At 42.3% G+C, this 19,994-nt stretch overlaps 1 protein-coding gene and 1 non-coding gene across 2 annotated transcripts; both read right to left on the reverse strand.

Moving 5' to 3' along the window:
• Positions 1-77: 77 nt before the first annotated feature.
• Positions 78-19,309, reverse strand: TRO (trophinin). Its single transcript, XM_036270994.1, is given in 21 exon segments — positions 78-452; positions 454-501; positions 2,142-2,249; positions 3,005-3,119; positions 3,677-3,739; positions 4,041-4,051; positions 4,182-4,219; positions 4,311-4,389; positions 5,072-5,126; positions 15,949-15,992; positions 16,532-16,623; positions 16,881-16,907; positions 16,910-16,940; positions 17,049-17,153; positions 17,806-18,443; positions 18,446-18,496; positions 18,499-18,557; positions 18,559-18,793; positions 18,796-18,874; positions 18,876-18,968; positions 19,265-19,309. Coding segments are annotated over 21 exon segments (2,109 nt in total). The 3' UTR covers positions 78-359.
• LOC118636859 lies at positions 3,347-3,475 on the reverse strand. Its single transcript, XR_004960824.1, has one exon. It is a non-coding gene; the product is annotated as a small nucleolar RNA SNORA11 (small nucleolar RNA).
• Positions 19,310-19,994: the final 685 nt, after the last annotated feature.

The raw sequence follows: 19,994 nt of genomic DNA on the forward strand, positions 1-19,994 counted from the left end.
ATGAATCTATAATTACTGTCCAGAACCTTCTCCCTCTTCATTCTGTTCCAGGCTTTCCCCCTCCATATCTTTATTCAAGCTATTATCCCCTTGCCTGCCATGCTTTCCCCAGGTCTCTACCCCACTGAAATCATACTTTCCTTTTAGCCTAAAGATGGACTCCACCTTACCCAAAGAGCTATGCTGATCTTTAGCTCTTCTATGAACCTAAAATATCACTAACAACAACCTAAGCATAATAAAAGAAAACAAAAAAAAAAACACCTTCAATTCATTTTACAAATTTAATGTAACTCTGATGCTAAAATATGATAGCACATGGAAAGCAAACAATAAAGCAGGATTGGCAACCAGATTTTTCATAACATGTCAACCTCAGTGGATTGGTAGTATCTGCTTAGACTGCTGGGTGGACAAAGATTCCAAGGGTGTACCTTGGCTCCATGGGAAGGAAGGACTGCTGCAACTGTTTAGTGGTGTCTGTAAACATGGAAAATAAACCTGAAAACAAAACACCAAAAAGGAATATATTTTAGCATCAAATATACTATTTTCTCATACTTCCTCTATTGTCCTCATCTCCCCACCCTACCCTCACACCTTGGGGTTTCTTGTAACATCTCCCAGCACGTATATTCATATCCACGGGCCTTGGCTGTGGAAATGCTGTAATTACCTGGAACCTCATTAGCCATAGAAGCTACAGGCCCCAAGGCTGGTGGCTCTACCACCAAAGGTAGCACCATTGCTCAGTCCACTGCTGAAGCCAATGATACAACTGGGTCCACCACTGAAGCCAATGCTGGTGTTGGAGCTCCTGCCAAAGTCAATGATGGTACTCAGTCCTCCGCCAAAGCTGGTATTAGGCCCACCACCAAAGCCACCACTGATATTGAGGCTACCACTAAAACCAACACTGGTGCCAAGTGTTTGCCAAAACCAGCATTCGTGCCCAGTCCACCACCAAAGCCATTGTTGGAGATCAGTCCACCACTAAAGCCAGCACTGGTGCCTAGTCCACCACTGAAGCTAGTGCTGGTGCTCAGTCTGCCACCAAATTCAGTGCCAGTACTTAACCCATTGTCAAAGTTAAAACCCACACTGGTGCTAAGCCCATTATCAAAATTGGCACTGGTAGCTCCACTAAAGCAGGTGCTGGTGTTAGGAGCGCCACCAAAGCACAGGTTGGTATTAGACACTACCAAAGCAGAGGCTGGTGCTGGGACTTCCACCAAAGTCAATACTGGTGCTGGGAGCACCTCCAAAGTCAGTAGTGGTGCTAAGTGCCCCAGTGAAGTCAGAACTAGTGCTGAACACACTACCAAAGCCAGAGTTTGTGGTAGGTGCACACTGAAGCCGGTGCTACCATTTACAGCACTGCTGAAACCAGCACTGGTGTTGAGTGCACCAACAAAGCCAACACTGGTGCTGACTGTACCATCAAAGCTGGCACTAGTACTCGGAGAGTCACTGAAGCAGATGCTGGTGCTCAGTGTACCACCAAAGTCAGTGATGGTGCTGGAAGAGCCACTGAAGCAGATACTAGTACTGAGTGTGCCACCAAAGGCAGTGCTGATGCTGAGTGCACCACTAAAGACTGCACTGGTGCTGGGTGCACTGCCAAACCTGGTACTGGTCATAAGCACACCACTGAAGCCAGCAGTGGTGCTGAGTGTGCCTCCAAAATCAGAGCTATCTCCACCACTGAAACTGGTACTGGTGATGAGTGGGCTGCTGAAACTAGAGCTGACCCCACTACCAAAGCTAGCACTGGTACAAGGTGTGCCACCAAAACTAATGCTGGCTGTGCTGCAAAAGCTGGCACTGGTGCCGGGTGTGCCACCAAAGCTAATGCCAGTTCTGCCACCAAAGACACCACTGTGACTGGGTGTACCACTGAAGCTAATACTAGCACCATTGCAGAAGCTAGCTCTGGTGCTAGCTCCTCTCCTGAAGTTGATGTTGGTGCTGGCATCTGCATGTTCTTGGGCTCTGGACTCAATTTCAAATGAAAAGCTGCCCCAGGCCTGAGCATCATCGTGTAACTCTTCCCTTGTTAGGCAGTCAATATCCATGTCATCCCAATTCCAAGGCCCAGCCACAGCTTCCTCTCCAATTCCCATTTGAGCTCTTGTCTCAGCCCTGGCCTCAGCCTCTGCCTCAGCCACAGTCACAGCTGCGGCCTGGACTTCCATCTCTACTGCCTCCCGATATTGAGCAGCTCAGTCCTTGGGGTCTTTCTTCTGTACCTGAAATGGGAATGATAATCATTATAAGGAAAATGACATTATAATTATGTATTAAGTACATATTATGGACTTGGTATAAAATTAATAGCAGTATTTTTTTTAAGTTCTTAGTTATTGGGCTCTATCATGGATCAGTCTTGAGATACAATTTCAGCTCTGATAACTTAGGTGCTGTTACTTAACCTCACTGAGCCCAAGTGTCTTCATCTATAATATGGAAGATGATAAAAGAGTAAATATATTATGGATTAAATGCTGTGCCCCACCCCAAATTCATATTTTGAAGCATCAACCCTCAATGTTACTATTTTTGGAGATAGGGCCCTTATGGAGGTAAAGTTTAATGAAGTCATAACAGTAGAGCTCTGATCCAATAGGATTAGCGTCCTCATAAGAAGAAGCTCTCGTTCCACCATATGAGGACATAGCAAGAAGGCATCTGTCTGCCAGCCAGGAAAAGAGACCTCACCAGAAACTAATACTGCTAGACCTTGATCTGGGACTTCATTTAAGTGATCCAGTCTATGCTATTTTGTAATAACATTCTGAGCATACTAATACTAATACAAAATATGAAGAATGAATGAAACAATGTAAACTTTATGTTGGACAGCATCCTGGGACAAAATGAAGTTCCATGTGTTTATATATAAACTGCAGGCTGCCCTATACCTGCCCATCCTTGCACACAGACTGCCCCAGTCAGAGGCTACCCATACCCTTAATATGCCAAGTCAGGGCAATTCTCCTATTACCTTGCGGGCAAACTTGAGAACTTTCATCTTGCTAGTCTCATGGTAGGAGCACAAGCCCCAGGAGAACTCATATTCACGTGGTCTGCTGTTGGGAACCCTCTTGTATTCCAGGTACCTTGGAGAAAGGAAATGCTTCTAAACAAATAAAATTGTTGTCTAACCACTGGGCACCAGGTGGCAACCTCCTTTAAACACATACTAAACTCAGCTCCTGGAGAAGATTTTTCAAGACCCTCCTTTCTCAAATCCACTCCCAAACACAATTCATGGTCTTGGCCTCCAATATTAAGCCATTTCCCACTGGTTATGTACAAAAAAGTCACTTGGGGCTGCAAGGGAGGCATGTATAGGGCATGATGTCACAGGAAGGCTAAAGTATCCTGCCACCTGTGAGGAGTAAACCCAAGTTCCTGTTGGGTGTGTTGTAAACAGAGGAGCCGTTCTTCATACACCCTGTTCTGAGCACACCCCATAATAAGGACTTTGCATTTGATCTGGCCCAGCCTTGGAATGGTCCACCCATGGGAATTGTGGATAGGACTCATATTTAGGGCAAAGAATGCCAATACCTCTAAAGCTACTATAAGAGAATGGCTTATCAAGCACTTTCTGAATCAGACCAACACACTCAGAACACTTCAAGGCATGACAATGCCCCTAAACATCACTTACTTCTGCTTCACAAACTCGTCTGTGATGAGTTTCCTCACTTCCCCAAAGAGCAAGTGCCTCACCCTGGCACTTACTTGTGGGAAGTTAACCCATGAGAAACTTAACCCATGAACAGAGATCAGAACTTCCCAGATGCGGGCAGAAGCATTTAACAACATGAAAGAGACCTTTCTGGTACATATGGCTATTTTAATGAAACCAGAAAAGTAGTACACAAAGACATGATCATGAAAAGTAGACAGTTGAGGCCAAATGGTTCTTTGTCAGGGATACCCTGAAGGTCTATTTTCTATCTCATCTTAGAACAGACAGGGGACAGAGAGGTAAGAGGGAGCAGGGAGTTCATGACAATTTCCTCATCTACCCAGGTCCAAGCTGTGGGCTGTCTACCCCGTCCAGCACCCCAGCCTGCTCCACCAGAACACCAGGCTGATGTGATCCCGGGACCATCCTCTCTTGCCAAAGGACAACATGGACAACAAGTGCTGAGAGAGCCCAAACACACCCAGGGCCCCAACTTGCACAGCACCTCCCAGATGACAGCTGCAAGGGAGGCAAAAGAAGACAAGGACAGAAAATGAACACATGGAATTCTGACCATGCCACCCATTCAGCTGCGTGCACAGCCACTCACCCTCACTAGCCTTGTTGCCATTCATAAAAATGACATTCAGAATCACCATGATAAGACTTAGTTTGGGGAGTCCTTGGTCCTAGGGGAACAATAGGACAGAAAGAAAGTTTAAGTCACACAGCCATCTGCAAAAAACACACCACCCAGATCAGTAGGTTAGCCCCTCCCAGATTCCTCAGATATGGGAGATTCTTCCCAGTCTATGCTTCAAGCTTTATGTGACCCTGAGATTCATTCTCCTATTTAGTAAAATGGGAAAATCACATCCTCCCCTCCCCGGGTTGCTGAGAGGATGAAAGAAATGTTGGCAACAAGGTTCAACGCAGGCACTCAGTCAATGTGAGTCCCCTCTTTTTCTCTCAGAACCCTCAGCCATGAGAGAATTCATAGCACACTAATGCTCTTGCCCTGTGGGCATCATGATCCTCCCACACCAGGAAGCCCTCCCTTGAGAACCACTCTATCAAGACCAGTAGGAAGAGACAAGCTAAACAGCTCTGCCTTCCTGGGAAGCTTCTGCACAAACAGACAACCTGACAGTAGGAATGCCGCACCACAGGCTTCTACACCCGTCAGTCAATAACAATTAGTCACTGCTTTTGTGGGCAGGGTTTCAGCTACATGCAGGATCTAAAATAAGGGATTTTCAGATCCCATCTTTTCTGACTCTCTAAGAAAGTGTGGGAAGGAGAGAGGACAAGAATGGGATAGTACCATGGACAAAAACAGAAGCCTCCCACCCACCCCAACCCTTTCCCAGCTTATGTTCCAAGTATGCCTGCAGAGGATTCCTGAGTGCTGATGAGAATATACAAGCTACGGATCCAAAACACACTGAGATAGCCAAAATGGTGAAACAAAGAAACAAATCACAAATAAAAGAACAAGAGAACTCTATCGAAGATGAAATCAATGAAATGCAGCTAAGCAAATTATCAGAGGTGAAGGTCAGAGCCATGATCTTGAGGAAGCTAAACAGCATGAGTAAGGACATCAGCACCATGAGTAAAGATATAGAAACATAGAAAACCAACCAAGTAGAAATGAAGAATGACATAGCAGAAATTAAGAACACATTGCAAGGACTAACCATCATAGTAGAGGAAGCTGAGGACTGGATTAGTGAATTAGAAGACAGGGTAGAAAAAAATCAAACAATCGGAAAGCCAAAAGGAAAAAACAATTGAAAAACAGGAAGATAGCTTAAGAGAACTGTGGGACAACTGGAAATGTAATAACATTTGCATCATAGGAGTCCCCGAAGAGGAAGAAAATGGGTAAGGAATAGAGAATATATTTGAAGAAATAGTTACAGAAAACTTTCCTAACTTGGTGAAGGAAGAAGGCATTCAAGTTCAAAAAGCACAGAGAGAGATCGAAAAATGGCGGCAGAGTGAACGGAAGCTACACAGACCATCTCCCAGAACCAAACTGGAATTACAACTATAACACAGAAAAATTGAAGGGAAAAAGCAACAGAAAAGCAGCTTGCGAGGACCATATAACGAGGGACACTGACTCCATCCTGGTAGGCTTGCGAAGGCGCGAGACAGGGGCTGGGAGCCCATGGTCGGCAGCTCGGCAGCGGACTCAGCTGGAAGCAGCACCCTCGGGTCACACTCCCAGGCGGCTCCACAGTGCAGAGCCGGGACAGAGGCTAAAACAGCCACAGCCACTCACCTTGGGCTCCAGCAGAGGGAGGGCAGACTGGAATGGAACTGTGTCGGGACACTCGGGATTTGTAGGGCACTCAGAGCGTTTGCTGAGTGCCAGCCACACAGGACGGTGGACACATTGCTCCTTCCCAGGGCTCGGGGGAGAGGCAGTAGCCCCTCCCTCGGAGATCCAACCCCACCCTGTGAGCCACTGAAGTGCTAATTGAAGCTCATTAACAACCAGCATCTGCCCCACCCTCGTGAAAGCCCCCTGTGCTGAGCACCTGAGGGAGTTTTTCAATCAACTGACAACCCAAAACTCATCAAGTAACCTCGACTGCTAGCCTCCATGGCAAAAAGCTAGAGGATAACAGTACCTTTCCTGGGCTGGCAACTTTAACCAGGAAAGTAAGACTTGACAGTGGTGTTTAACATGGGTCCTCCCTCGCTCATCTAAACCCAGGAGAGGGAGCCACAAACAGCAGAACACCAACACCCACAGGGAGAACTTGACAGGCTCCAAAGCCCACAGTGATAGCCAACATGGTGAAACACAGAAACAGACGCCAAATGAAAGAGCAAGAGACCTCCACCAAAGATGAGATCAATGTGGAGCAATTAGGCATGTTAACAGAGCAGGAATTCAGAGCCATGATCTTGAGGAAGCTGAACAGCATGAGTAAGGACATAGAGACACTGAAAATAAGCCCACTGGAAATTAAAAACCATCAAGAAGAGATAAAAAAGGACATATCAGTAATGAAAAACACATTGGAAGGTTTGAAAAGCAGAGTAGAGGAAGCTGAGGACCGGATCAGTGAATTAGAAAACAGGGTAGAAAAAATCAAACAATCAGAAAAACAAAAGGAAAAAACTATTAAAAAACAGGAAGACAGCCTAAGAGAACTGTGGGACAACTGGAAACGTAATAATATTCGCATCATAGGAGTCCTCGAAGAAGAAGTAAATGAGCAAGGGATAGAGAATATATTCAAAAAAATAGTGACAGAAAACTTCCCTAATTTGGTGAAGGAAGAAGGCATTCAAGTTCAAGAAGCACAGAGAGTCCCAAGTAAGAAGAACCCAAACAGGCCCACACCAAGACACATAGTAATTAAAATGCCACAAATTAAAGACAAAGAGAGAATCCTAAAAGCAGCAAGAGATAAGCAACAGGTTACCTACAAAGTAAACCCCATAAGGATCTCAGCTGACTTCTCACAAGAAACACTACAGGCCAGAAGGGAATGGCATGAAGTAATCAAAGTCATGAAAAACAAGAATCTGAATCCAAGACTACTCTACCCAGCAAGGCTATCATTCAAAATAGAAGGTCAAATAAAGAGCTTCCCAGACAAAAAATAGGCTAAGGGAATACATTAGCACCAAACCAGCACTGCAAGAAATGTTAAAAAAAAAAAAACTACTGTAATTAGCAGTAGAAATGGGAAGAAAAATAGAACCACACTAAACAAAAATGGCAATAAATAAGTACATATCAATAATCACCTTAAATGTAAATGAATTGAATGCTCCCATAAAAAGACACAGAGTAGAAGATTGGATAAGAAAGCATGACTCATCCATATGTTGTTTACAAGAGACCCACTTCACAACAAAAGACTCACATAGGTTGAAAGTGAAGGGATGGAAAAAAATTTTCCAAGCAAATGGAAAGTAAAAAAACCTGGGGTAGCAATTCTCATCAGATAAAATAGATTTCAAAATGAAGACCATAGCTAGAGACAAAGAAGGCCACTACATAATATTGAAAGGATCTATCCAACAGGAAGATATAACCTTGATAAACATATATGCACCCAATATTGGAGCACCAAAATATATTAAAAATCTTCTGGAGGACATCCAAGGAGAAATCGACAACAATACAATCATAGCAGGGGACTTCAACACCCCGTTGACAGCACTGGATAGATCCTCTAGGCAAAAAATTAACAAGGAAACAGAGACTAGACCAAATGGATTTAATAGATGTCTACAGAGAATTACACCCCAAAACTACAGAATATACATTCTTCTCAAGTGCACATGGGACATTCTCAAAGATAGACCACATGATAGGACACAAACTAAATCTCTACAAGTTCAAGAAGATTGAAATCATATCAAGCATCTTCTCAGATCACAATGGCATGAAACTAGAAATCAATTGCAACAAGAACATGCAAAGACATTTCAACACATGGAGGCTAAATAGCATGTTATTAAACAATGAATGGGTCACCGAAAAGATCAAGGAAGAAATTAAAAACTTCTTGGAAACCAATGAAAATGAACACACAACAACACAAAATCCATGGGATGCAGCGAAAGCAGTCCTGAGAGGGAAGTTCATAGCACGACAGGCTTACCTCAAAAAACAAGAAAAAATTCTAATTGAATGTCTAACCTCACAACTTAAAGAATTAGAAAGCAAACAAAAAGAAAACCCCAGAGCAAGTAGAAGGAAGGAAATAGTAAAGATAAGAGCAGAAATAAATGACATAGAGTCCAAAAAAACAATTCAAAGGATCAATGAAACAAAGAGCTGGTTTTTTGAAAGGATAAACAAGATTGATGGACCCTTAGCTAGACTCACCAAGAAACAAAGAGAGAGAACCCAAATACACAAAATTAAAAATGAAACAGGAGAAGTAACAACGAACACCACGGAAATACAAAAGATCGTTAACAACTACTATGAACAACTATATGGCAACAATATCGACAATCTAAGCCAAATGGAGAAATTTCTAGAAACACACAGACTCCCAAAACTGGACCCGAAAGAGATAGAAAACCTGAACAGACCAATAACGACTAAGGAAATTGAAGATGTAATCAAGACACTCCCAGCAAACAAAAGCCCAGGCCCAGATGGCTTCACGGGGGAGTTTTACCAAATATTCAAAAAAGAACTAACACCCATTCTCCTCAAACTATTTAAAAAATTCAATAAGAAGGAACACTTCCAAACACGTTCTATGAGGCCAGCATAATTCTAATTCCAAAACCAGAAAAAGACACTACGAAGAAAGAAAACTACAGGCCAATATCCCTGATGAACATAGACGCCAAAATCCTGAACAAAATATTCGGATCCAGAAATACATCAAAAAAATTATTCACCATGACCAAGTGGGATTCATTCCAGGCATGCAAGGCAGGTACAATATTCGCAAATCAATAAACGTGATACACCACATAAACAAAATGAAGAATAAAAACCACATGCTAATATCAATAGATGCTGAAAAAGCATTCGACAAAATCCAGCATCCATTCCTGATAAAAACGCTCAGCAATGTGGGAATAGAGGGATCCTATCTCGACATAATAAGGGCCATATATGAAAGACCTACAGCCAACATCATACTCAATGGACAGAAACTAAAAACATTTCCATTAAGAACAGGAACAAGACAGGGATGTCCACTTTTGCCACTCTTATTTAACATTGTACTGGAAGTCTTAGCAACACCAATCAGACATGAAGAAAAAATAAAAGGGATCCAAATTGGAAAGGAGGAAGTGAAACTGTCATTATTTGCAGATGACATGATATTATACATAGAAAACCCTAAAGACTCCATAAAAAATCTACTACACTTAATAAATGAATTTGACAAAGTAGCAGGATACAAAATTAACATCAAGAAATCGACGGCATTCTTGTACACCAATGATGAACTCACAGAAAGAGAAACTGAAAAACAATCCCATTTACCATAGCGCCAAAAAAATTAAGATGCCTAGGAATAAACTTAACCAAAGAAGTAAAGGACCTATTTGCAGAAAACTACAGGTCATTGAAAAAAGAACTAGAGGAAGATATAAAAAAGTGGATTGGAAGAATTAACATCATTAAAATGTCCATACTAACTAAAGCAATCTATAGATTCAATGCAATCCCCATCAAAATACCAACGACATATTTCATAGAACTAGAACAAATACTTCAAAGGTTCATATGGAACCAAAAAGGACCCCGAATAGCCACAGCAATCTTGAAAAAGAAGGACAAAGTAGGTGGGATCACAATACCAGATATCAGGTTATACTACAAAGCGACTATAATCAATACAGCCTGGTACTGGCACAAGAACAGGCAGATAGACCAGTGGAACAGAACAGAAAACCCAGAAATGGACCCAAGGCAATACGCTCAATTAATATTTGACAAAGGTGGCAAGAGCCTAGAGTGGAGTAAAGACAGCCTCTTTAATAAATGGTGTTGGGAAAATTGGACAGCTACAAGCAAAAAAATGAAACTAGACCATCAACTTATACCATACACAAAAATAAACTCAAAATGGATAAAAGACTTAAATGAGACCCATGAATCCATAAAAATTCTAGAAGAAAATGTAGGCAACAAAATTTCGGACATCATATGGAGCAGAATTTTCATTGATACATCACTTAAGGCAACAGAAACAAAGGAGAAAATCAACACATGGGACTACATCAAACTAAAAAGCTTCTGCACAGCAAAAGAAACAACCATCAAAATGCAAAGGCAACCCACTGTATGGGAGAACATCATTGCCAATGATACATCAGATAAGGGGTTAATTTCCAATATATATAGAGTGCTCATACAACTCAACAACAGGAAGACAAAGAACCCAATTAAAAAATGGGCAGAGGAGCTGAATAGACACCTCTCCAAACAGGACATACAAATGGCCAAAAGACATATGAAGAAATGCTCAACATCACTAATCATCAGAGAGATGCAAATTAAAACAACAATGAGGTATCACCTCACACCTGTCAGAATGGCCGCCATCAACAAATCATCAAACAACAAGTGTTGGCGAGGGTGTGGAGAAAAGGGGACTCTAATACACTGCTGGTGGGAATGCAGACTGGTGCAGCCGCTGTCGAAAACAATATGGTGTTATCTCAAAAAATTAAAAATTGAACTTCCATTTGACCCAGTGATCCCACTTCTAGGAACATACCCTAAGAAGCCTGAAACACCAATCAGGAAGAATATATGTACCCCCATGTTCATAGCAGCACTATTTACAATAGCTAAGATCTGGAAACAGCCCAAGTGTCCATCAGTAGAGGAATGGATAAAAAAGCTGTGGTACATATACACAATGGAGTACTATGCAGCGGTAAGAAAGAAAGATCTCTTATCCTTTGAGACGACATGAAGGGACCTGGAAAGTATTATCCTAAGTGAAATAAGCCAAGCAGAAAAAGACAAATACCACATGATCTCACTTATATACGGAATATAATGAATATAACAGTCTGAGGAATACAGTAGACCCAGAAACATGGAAGTAGGTCACAGAATGACATCCCTCAGAAGAGGGGTTGGGGGGGTGGGAGGAGATAAACCACAGAATTTATATGCATGTATGCATGACCAATGGACATGGACAACTAAGCCGGAGATGGGGCAAGGGTGGGATGGGGAGGGGGGTGCCAATGGGGTAAAAAAGGTTAAATATCTGTAACAACAACAACAAAAAAGCACAGAGAGCCCCAAGTAAGAAGAACCCAAAAAGCCCACAAGACACATAGTAATTAAAAGGCCAAAAATTAAAGACAAAGAGAGCATCCTAAGGGCAGCAAGAGATAAGAAACAGGTTACCTACAAAGGAACCCCCATAGGCTATCAGCTGACTTCTCAGCAGAAACACTACAGGCCAGAAGGGAGTGGCATGAAGTAATCAAGGTCATGAAAACCAAGGATCTGAATCCAAGACTACTCTATCCAGCCAGGCTATCATTCAAAATAAAAGGTTAAATAAAGACCTTCCCAGAAAAGAAAAGGCTAAGGGAACATATTAACACCAAACAAGCACTGCAACATATGCTAAAAGGTTTGCTGTAATTATCAGGAGAAATAGGAAGAAAAATATAACCACACTAAACAAAAATGGCAATAAATAAGTACATATCGATTATCACCTTAAATGTGAATGGTTTGAATGCTCCTATAAAAAGACACAGAGTAGCTGACTGGTTATGAAAGCATGACTCACATATATGTTATTTACAAGAGACCCATCTCACAACAAAACACTCACAAAGGTTGAAAGTAAAAGGGTGAAAAAAAAATCTTCCAAGCAAACAAACAAACAAACAAAATGCTGGGGTACCAATACTCATATTTGATCATGCAGAATCCAAAATGAAGGCCATAACTAGAGACAAAGAAGGCCACTACATAATATTGAAAGGATCTATCCAACAGGAAGATATAATCTTGGTAAACATATATGCACCCAATATAGGAGCACCAAAATATATTAAAAATCTTTTGGAGGACGTCAAAGGAGAAATCAACAGCAATACAATCATGGCAGGGAACTTCAACACCCTGCTGACATCACTGGATAGATCCTCTAGACAAAAAATTAACAAGGAAACACAGACTCTAAATGAAGAGCTAGAGCAAATGGATTTCATAGATATCTACAGAGAATTACACCCCAAAACTGCAGAATTCACATTCCTCTCAAGTGCACATGGTACATTATCAAAGATAGACCACATGTTAGGACACAAACTAACTCTCTACAAGTTCAAGAAGATTGAAATCATATCAAGCATCTTCTCAGATCACAATGGCATAAGACTAGAAATCAAATGCAACAAGCACATGCAAAGACATTTCAACACATGGAGGCTACATAGCATTTTATTGAATAATGAATGGGTTACCATGGAGATCAAGGAAGAAATTAAAAACATCCCGGAAACCAATTAAAATGAGCACAAAACAACACAAAATCTATGGGCTGCGGTGAAAGCAGTTCTGAGAGGGAAGTTCATAGCACTACAGGCCTACCTCAAGAAGCAAGAAAAATTTCTAATAGACTATCTAAACTCCCAACTTAAAGATCTAGAAATCAAACAAAAAGAAAACCCCAAAACAAGTAGAAGGAAGAAAATAGTAAAGATCAGAGCAGAAATAAATGACATGGGGACCAAAAAAAAAATTCAAAAGATCAATGAAACAAAGAGCTGGTTCTTTGAAAAGATATACAAGATTGATGGACCCTTAGCTAGACTCACCAACAAATAAAGAGAGAGAACCCAAAAACACAAAATCAGAAATGAAAGAGGAGAAATAATAACTGTCACCACAGAAATGCAAAGGATCATTAACAAATATTATGAACAATTATATGGAACAAATTCAACAATCTAAGTGAAATGGACAAATTGCTAGAAACACATTGTCTCCCAAAACTGAACTGGGAAGAGATAGAAAACTTGAACAGACCAATAACAGCAAAACATTGAAGATGTAATCAAGGCTCTCCCAGCAAACAAAAGGCCAGGCTTGGACAGCTTCACGGGGAATGTTACCGAACATTCAAAGACGAACTAATACCCATTCTCCTCAAACTATTTCAAAAAACTCAGGAGGAAGGAAGACTTCCAAACTCCTTTTATGAGGCCAACATAATTCTAATTCCAAAACAAGAAAAAGACTACAAAGAAAGAACACTACAGACCAATATCCCTGATGAACATAGATGCCAAAATCCTGAACAAAATACTAGCAAATCAAATCCAGCAATACATCAAAAAAATTATTCAGCATGACCAAGTGGGATTCATTCCAGGAATGCAAGGCTGGTACAATATTCTCAAATCAATAAATGTGATACACCACATAAACTAAATGAAAGATAAAAATCCTATGATCATATCAATAGATGCTGAAAAAGCATTCGACAAAATCCAGCACCCATTTCTGATAAAAACGCTAAGCAATCTGGGAATAGAGGGATCCTATCTCGACATAATAAAGGCCATATATGAAAGACCTACAGCCAACATCATACTCAATGGGCAAAAATTAAAAGCATTTCCCTTAAGAACAGGAACAAGACAAGGATGCCCACTTTTGCCACTCTTATTTAACATAGTACTGGAAGTCTTAGCCACAGCAATCAGACAGGAAGAAAAAGTATAAGGGATCCAAATTGGAAAGGAGGAAGTGAAACTGTCATTATTTGCAGATGACATGAAACTATACAGAGAAAACCCCAAAGACTCCAGCAAAAATTTACTAGATTTAATAAATGAATTTGGCAAAGTAGCAGGATACAAAATTAACATCAAGAAATCGACGGCATTCTTATACACCAATCATGAACTCACAGAAAGGGAAACTAAGAAAACAATCCCATTTACCATTGGGGCAAAAAAATTAAGATACCTAGGAATAAACCTAACCAAAGAAGTAAAGGACCTATTTTCAAAAAACTGCAGGACACTGAAAAAAGAAATAGAGGGAGATATAAAAAAGTGGAAGCACATACCTTGTTCATGGATTGGAAGAATTAATATCATTAAAATGTCCATATTACCCAAAGCGATCTATAGATTCAATGCAATCCCCATCAAAATACCAACGACACATTTCACAGAACTAGAACAAATACTTCATAAGTTCATATGGAACCAAAAAGACCCCGAATAGCAACAGCAATCTTGAAAGAGAAGAACAAAGTTGGAGCGATCACAATATCAGATTTCAAATTATACTACAAAGCCACTGTAATCAAGGCAGCCTAGCACTGGCACAAGAACAGGCATATAGGCCAGTGGAACAGAATAAAGAACCCAGAAATGGACCCAAGACAATATGCTCAATTGATACTTGACAAAGGTGGCAAGAACATACAGTGGAGTAAAGACAGCCCCTTTAATAAATGGTGTTGGGAAAATTGGACAGCTACGTGCAAAAAAATGAAACTAGACCATCAACTTACACCCTACACAAGAATAAACTCAAAATGGATAAAAGACTTAAATGTGACTCATGAATCCATAAAAACCCTAGAAGAAAATGTAGGTAACAAAATTTCAGACATCACACGCAGCAGAATCTTCACTGATACATCACCTAAGGCAACAGAAACAAAGGAGAAAATGAACACATGGGACTACATTAAACTCAAAAGCTTCTGCACAGCAAAAGAAACAACCACCAAAATGGAAAGGCAACCCACTCATGGGAGAGCATAATTGCCAATGATACATCAGATAAGGGGATAATTTCCAATATATATAGAGTGCTCATACAACTAAACAACAGGAAGACAAAGAACCCAATTACAAATTGGCAGAGGAACTAAATAGACACCTCTCCAAGCAGTACATGCAAATGGTTAAGAGATATATGAAGAAATGCTCAACATCACTAATCATCAGAGAGATGTAAATTAAAAACACAATGAGGTATCGCCTCACACCTGTCAGAATGGCCGCCATCAACAAATCATCAAACAACAAGTGTTGGCTAGGGTGTGGAGAAAAGGGACTCTAGTACACTGCTGGTGGGAATGCAGACTGGTGCAGCCACTATGGAAAACAATATGGTGTTACCCCAAATAATTAAAAATTGAAGTTCCATTTGACCCAGTGATCCCACTTCTAGGAATATACCCTAAGATGCTTGAAACACCAATCAGAAAGAATATATGCACCCCCAAGTTTGTCGCAGCATTATTTACAATAGCTAAGATATGGAAACAGCCCAAGTATCCATCAGTAGATGAATGGATAAAAAAACCGTGGTACATATACACAATGGAGTACTATGCAGCTGTCAGAAAGAAAGATCTCTTATCCTTTGAGCCTACATGGAGGTACCTGGAGAGAGTATTATCCTAAGTGAAACAAGCCAAGCAGAGAATGATAAATATCACATGATCTCACTTATTTGTGGAATATAATGAACATAACAGTCTGAGGAACGGGGTAGTCCCAGAGACATGGAAGTCGGGTACAGACTGACAATACCCAGAAGAGGGGATGGTGGGGGAGAGATAAACCACAGAATTTATATGCCTGTATGCATGAATAATAGACATGGACAACAAAGCTGGGGACAGGGTGGGGAGTGTGGGGAAGGGAGGTATCAGTGAGGGAAAAAGGAGAAACATCTGTAACAAAAATAAATTAATTAATTAATTACATTTTAGAAAAGAATATACAAGCTACTTTGCTTACCAATTTCCTTCAGATTGACTCAAAACATCTGCCATGTAAAATAATAACCTGTGAGATTAAAAAATTCAGCTAGGCATCAGTGAGCTTCACGAGCATCCCACAGATCCCCTTGTACCTAGGGGCTCTTGTGTGTTTGTGCGTGCATGCATGTGCGTATGTGTGCAAAATCAGTGAGATAATGAATGTAAAGTACTTAGCTATGAGGCCAGCAAACAGCAAACAGGCAACAAATGTGCTATTGTTATCAACATCACCCTTGTGATGAGTAGGAATCTAGGCAAACAGATAATAGGGAACTTAAGGAAGAGGTGAACATCTGAAATACATTCCAGGACATATCCAGGAGCAGACAGAAACCAAGACTAAGTTGGGCGGCTTAAGTCCTAGCTGTGTTTTTACCACTGACTTGTTATGTGACCCTTGGCAGCTCTATGCACTCCCCTCGGCCACTTTTTGCCCATCTGCATAGTGATAGGGCTGAGTTAGCGAGTCTCTGTTGTTCCTCCAGAAGGGACATGTATGCCTTTGTTTGATTCAAGGCTTCACTATTGTGCCCATGCCCCAGGCCAGCCCTTTAATCTTTTCCAGAGCGTAGCTTGCTTGTTAAATGATCTCTAGGAAATAGTCATTATATTCTTGGATGACATGTTTCAGCATGTCTTCAAGAGGGAAGAGGTGGAAATAAATGGGCTGAGCAGGGGCCACAAAGCTACAGCCCTTTTGCTAGTCCTGTGGGGTCAGTGCAGTCTGAGTGCTAAACTATGTTTAATGGGAGATGCCATTAACAGAGTGTGAGAAGAATAGGGGAGGACATATGAGAGAATGAGTAAGCCATAAAGGTATATGATTACCCCCAGGGCATGGGGAAAGGGGAGTAGAGAAGAGAGCTCAGGGAGGAGGGTTGGGAGGACTCTACCTGAGCGCTTGATGGGGATCTTTGGTACTTAACCAACAGGTATTTCACCAATTTATTTGCCTGGGAGAAGAGAAATACATAGGGAAATCTCAGTATGTTTTCAGAAAACTTGGAAGAATAAAAGAAGAGGGCAAATGAAGAAAAGACTGGACAACACAGTATTCTTACCCTTTCTTGCAAAATGGCCACATCTCGGGGTGGTTGAAGTCTGTGGCCCCATGGGATCCATCTATAATTATGGCCACCTCTCTCATCCCCATTCAGATATTTGAACTCCATTATCAGAAAGAAGGAAAGTCCAGTCACCAGGTAAAAGAGATGGCTCTATCTCTTTACCCTGCCTCCTCCTGAAGGTCCCCTAAACCTTCCCTGTAGTGGGTCCTGACCTTACTTTTGGCCACCCTGAGTCCTAGACTGTCTTCTAGGCAGGAGTTTCATTTCTTTGATAGGAAAGGAGCAATCCAAGGGCAGGGCCTGGGGTTCCTCTTCTTTTGCCCACCACTAACTCTGCTAGCTGTACCCCTTGGACAAGCCTCTTCATCTCGCTGGGACTCAATTTTCCTATCTGTAAAACTGGGACATATGATCCCTAGCTGGTAAGAGTTACTTTCAAAACATAAAAACATAACCTGTGTGACTGTGCCCAACACAAAGCCTGGCACATGGTAACTACTATGTAACTACATATTATATTATATCCAGTTTGCAGCTAAATGTATGGATGTCTTATTTACCCACCAATCTGTGAACTGCCAGGGAGCAGGAACTACATCACATTCTTAGCATCCGTCACAGCCTATCTGAACAAAGAGGCTGTCTCAGAGTAAAAGTGCTCAGTAAAATTTTACAGAATAAATGAACAAACCAGGAAGATGAAAATGGAAACCAAGTGCAAATTTAAGGATGGTGATGTCAGCGATCTCACCTTTCGGTTCCTCTTGCCCCGGGTCCTGGTTGTGGGCTCCAGACTCAACTGAGCCAGGTAGTCATCGGCCAAGGCCTGGACAGTAGCAGCAACCTGAGTCTCAAGGGCACTTATGTTGGTCTGAGAGCTGGCCATCTTAGCCTGGGCTCCTTGGTCAACAATTTAAGTGTGGCTTTCAGCTACCCAGGCCTTAGTGGAAGCCTTCTAAACCCTGGACCCTCTCTTGACCTGGAGGGTGGCTGCTAGGGCTTGGTTTGTGACTATTTGAATGGCAGGTGGGGCTTCAGAAATCTCTTAGGAAAAATGTATGCCCTTATTGGCAGCCTTCTTGCCTTTGAATTTTTTGGGCCAGATAGCTGCTGTTGAGGGCTCAATCTGCCTGATAATTCTCTCAGTGGTATTCGGGGGCTCTAGAATCTTAGTGTCAGCCTTTGTGCCGTAAATAGTTGCCCTCTTGTCTTTGGAGGCTTTCTTAGTTTGAATGGAGGCTTCTGTGGCCTGGATACTGGTTGTCTCATTGGTAATTTGGCCTTGGGTGGTAGGTGTGCGGGTGGTGTTTGAAGCCATAGAGATCTCGTTGGTACTATATACGGTCTAATTAGCAGCCTTCTTAGCCTTGAAAGCTTTCTTAGGCTTATGGAGGCTACTAAGGCCTGGGAATTGGCTAACTCACTGGCAAGTGGAGCCTGGAAGATTGTGGCATGACTGGTAGGTTTAGGGCCTGCAAGAGTGACTTGATCTGTGTAGTGACACTCACTGCCAGCTGGAGATAGGGGGCCTTTGGCTGCCTTAGCAGTAATTCTTTTTGTCTTGTTGGCTTTCTTAGGCTGAGCAGTGACTGAAGCAGCCTGAATATTGGCTGCCTCTGTGGTAGCTGAAGCCTGATTGATCTGTGGGATGATTGGCAGTTTTAAAACCTGCAAAGGTATTCTAGGCTTGTTGATGGTAATCACATTGGCAAGTGTTGTTTTAGTAATAGCCTTAATAAGCTATTGGTCTTGCTTTTTTTAGGCCAGTTGGCAACTGTTGGGTCCATAGCCAGGAGGTCCTTTGTTGCTACCAAGAGGGTAATGCATCGGCAAGACACTGTCCTCTTCAGTGGTCTCAGCCTGTACATCTGGAGGGAGGTGAAGCCCCAAGCTCCCAGGGGGAGGCAGAAGGCCCTATGGACTTAGAATTATGATTTGCTGATCCATCTGACATCCCTACACCCCACCCTTTCCATGAAGGTCTCCCCTTCCTCTGAGCAGTGTCATAAGGGGAGGGTGAGGAAAAAGGAAGAGAGTAAAAGAAAAAGTCAGTCGAGCCTTATTTTCTTTCTCCTCCTCCTCCACCATGCAGGGGAGGACTGAGACCTGCTAAGCAGAAAATTAAGCAACTACAGAGTGGTGAGGGGCTCAAAGCAGGGAGTGAATTCAAGATGGGGCAGCTGGCCTGGCGAGAATGCAGAGGGCCTCACCTGGAACTGGGGCATCCTATAACCATAGTCATTTCTCATATCCATTTTTCTGGGAGACCACATACTGCTGAACCTGAGGGGGAGGGGTCTGAGTTAGGGGAGAATGAGAGGAAGGAGGAGATTCATCAGATTTTCTGAAGGAATTGGAAACCTCATCTAACCTTGGGCCCTAAACCCTTCAACTACTGAGTTCTCATACATAGAAACCCAGACCACCTGGTTTCTAAACCCTACCTTCTTTTGCCTCCAAGAAACCACAAGTCAGTTCTACCACCCCGCCCCTTTACCCTACACAAGTCTACCACAACCGAATACTGCGCAACCCGACACTGAGTTTACGCAACAACCCCGCCCATCTCAGTACCTCAGCGCGCAAGCGGCTATGGTGGACCACACGGTCTGACCACGTCAATCTCACACTCCCCTACCCCCTTCCACGTGTCGGCCCACTCTTTCTAACTGCATCATATCTCAGTCCACCTATCCCCCAACACCTGCACCCTCCCTCCGCTCTGCAGTACCTTTTTGCACCGCCCCTTGCCTAACACCGCCAACCTCTCCTCCGCAGTACAGCTACTCACAGCCCCTTCTGGAACCCCCCCCTCCCTCCGCTCTGCAGTAGCACTGCCCCTTCCCCAAAATCTCTCCCCCACATCCATGTCTACATGTGACCAGTCCCATCCTTCCTGCAACACGGACACCTCAGCCACAAATCCAACGGTATTAATGC

The sequence above is a fragment of the Molossus molossus genome, unplaced genomic scaffold (genome assembly GCF_014108415.1).
Source record: "Molossus molossus isolate mMolMol1 unplaced genomic scaffold, mMolMol1.p scaffold_m16_p_2, whole genome shotgun sequence".
Taxonomy (NCBI): domain Eukaryota; kingdom Metazoa; phylum Chordata; class Mammalia; order Chiroptera; family Molossidae; genus Molossus; species Molossus molossus.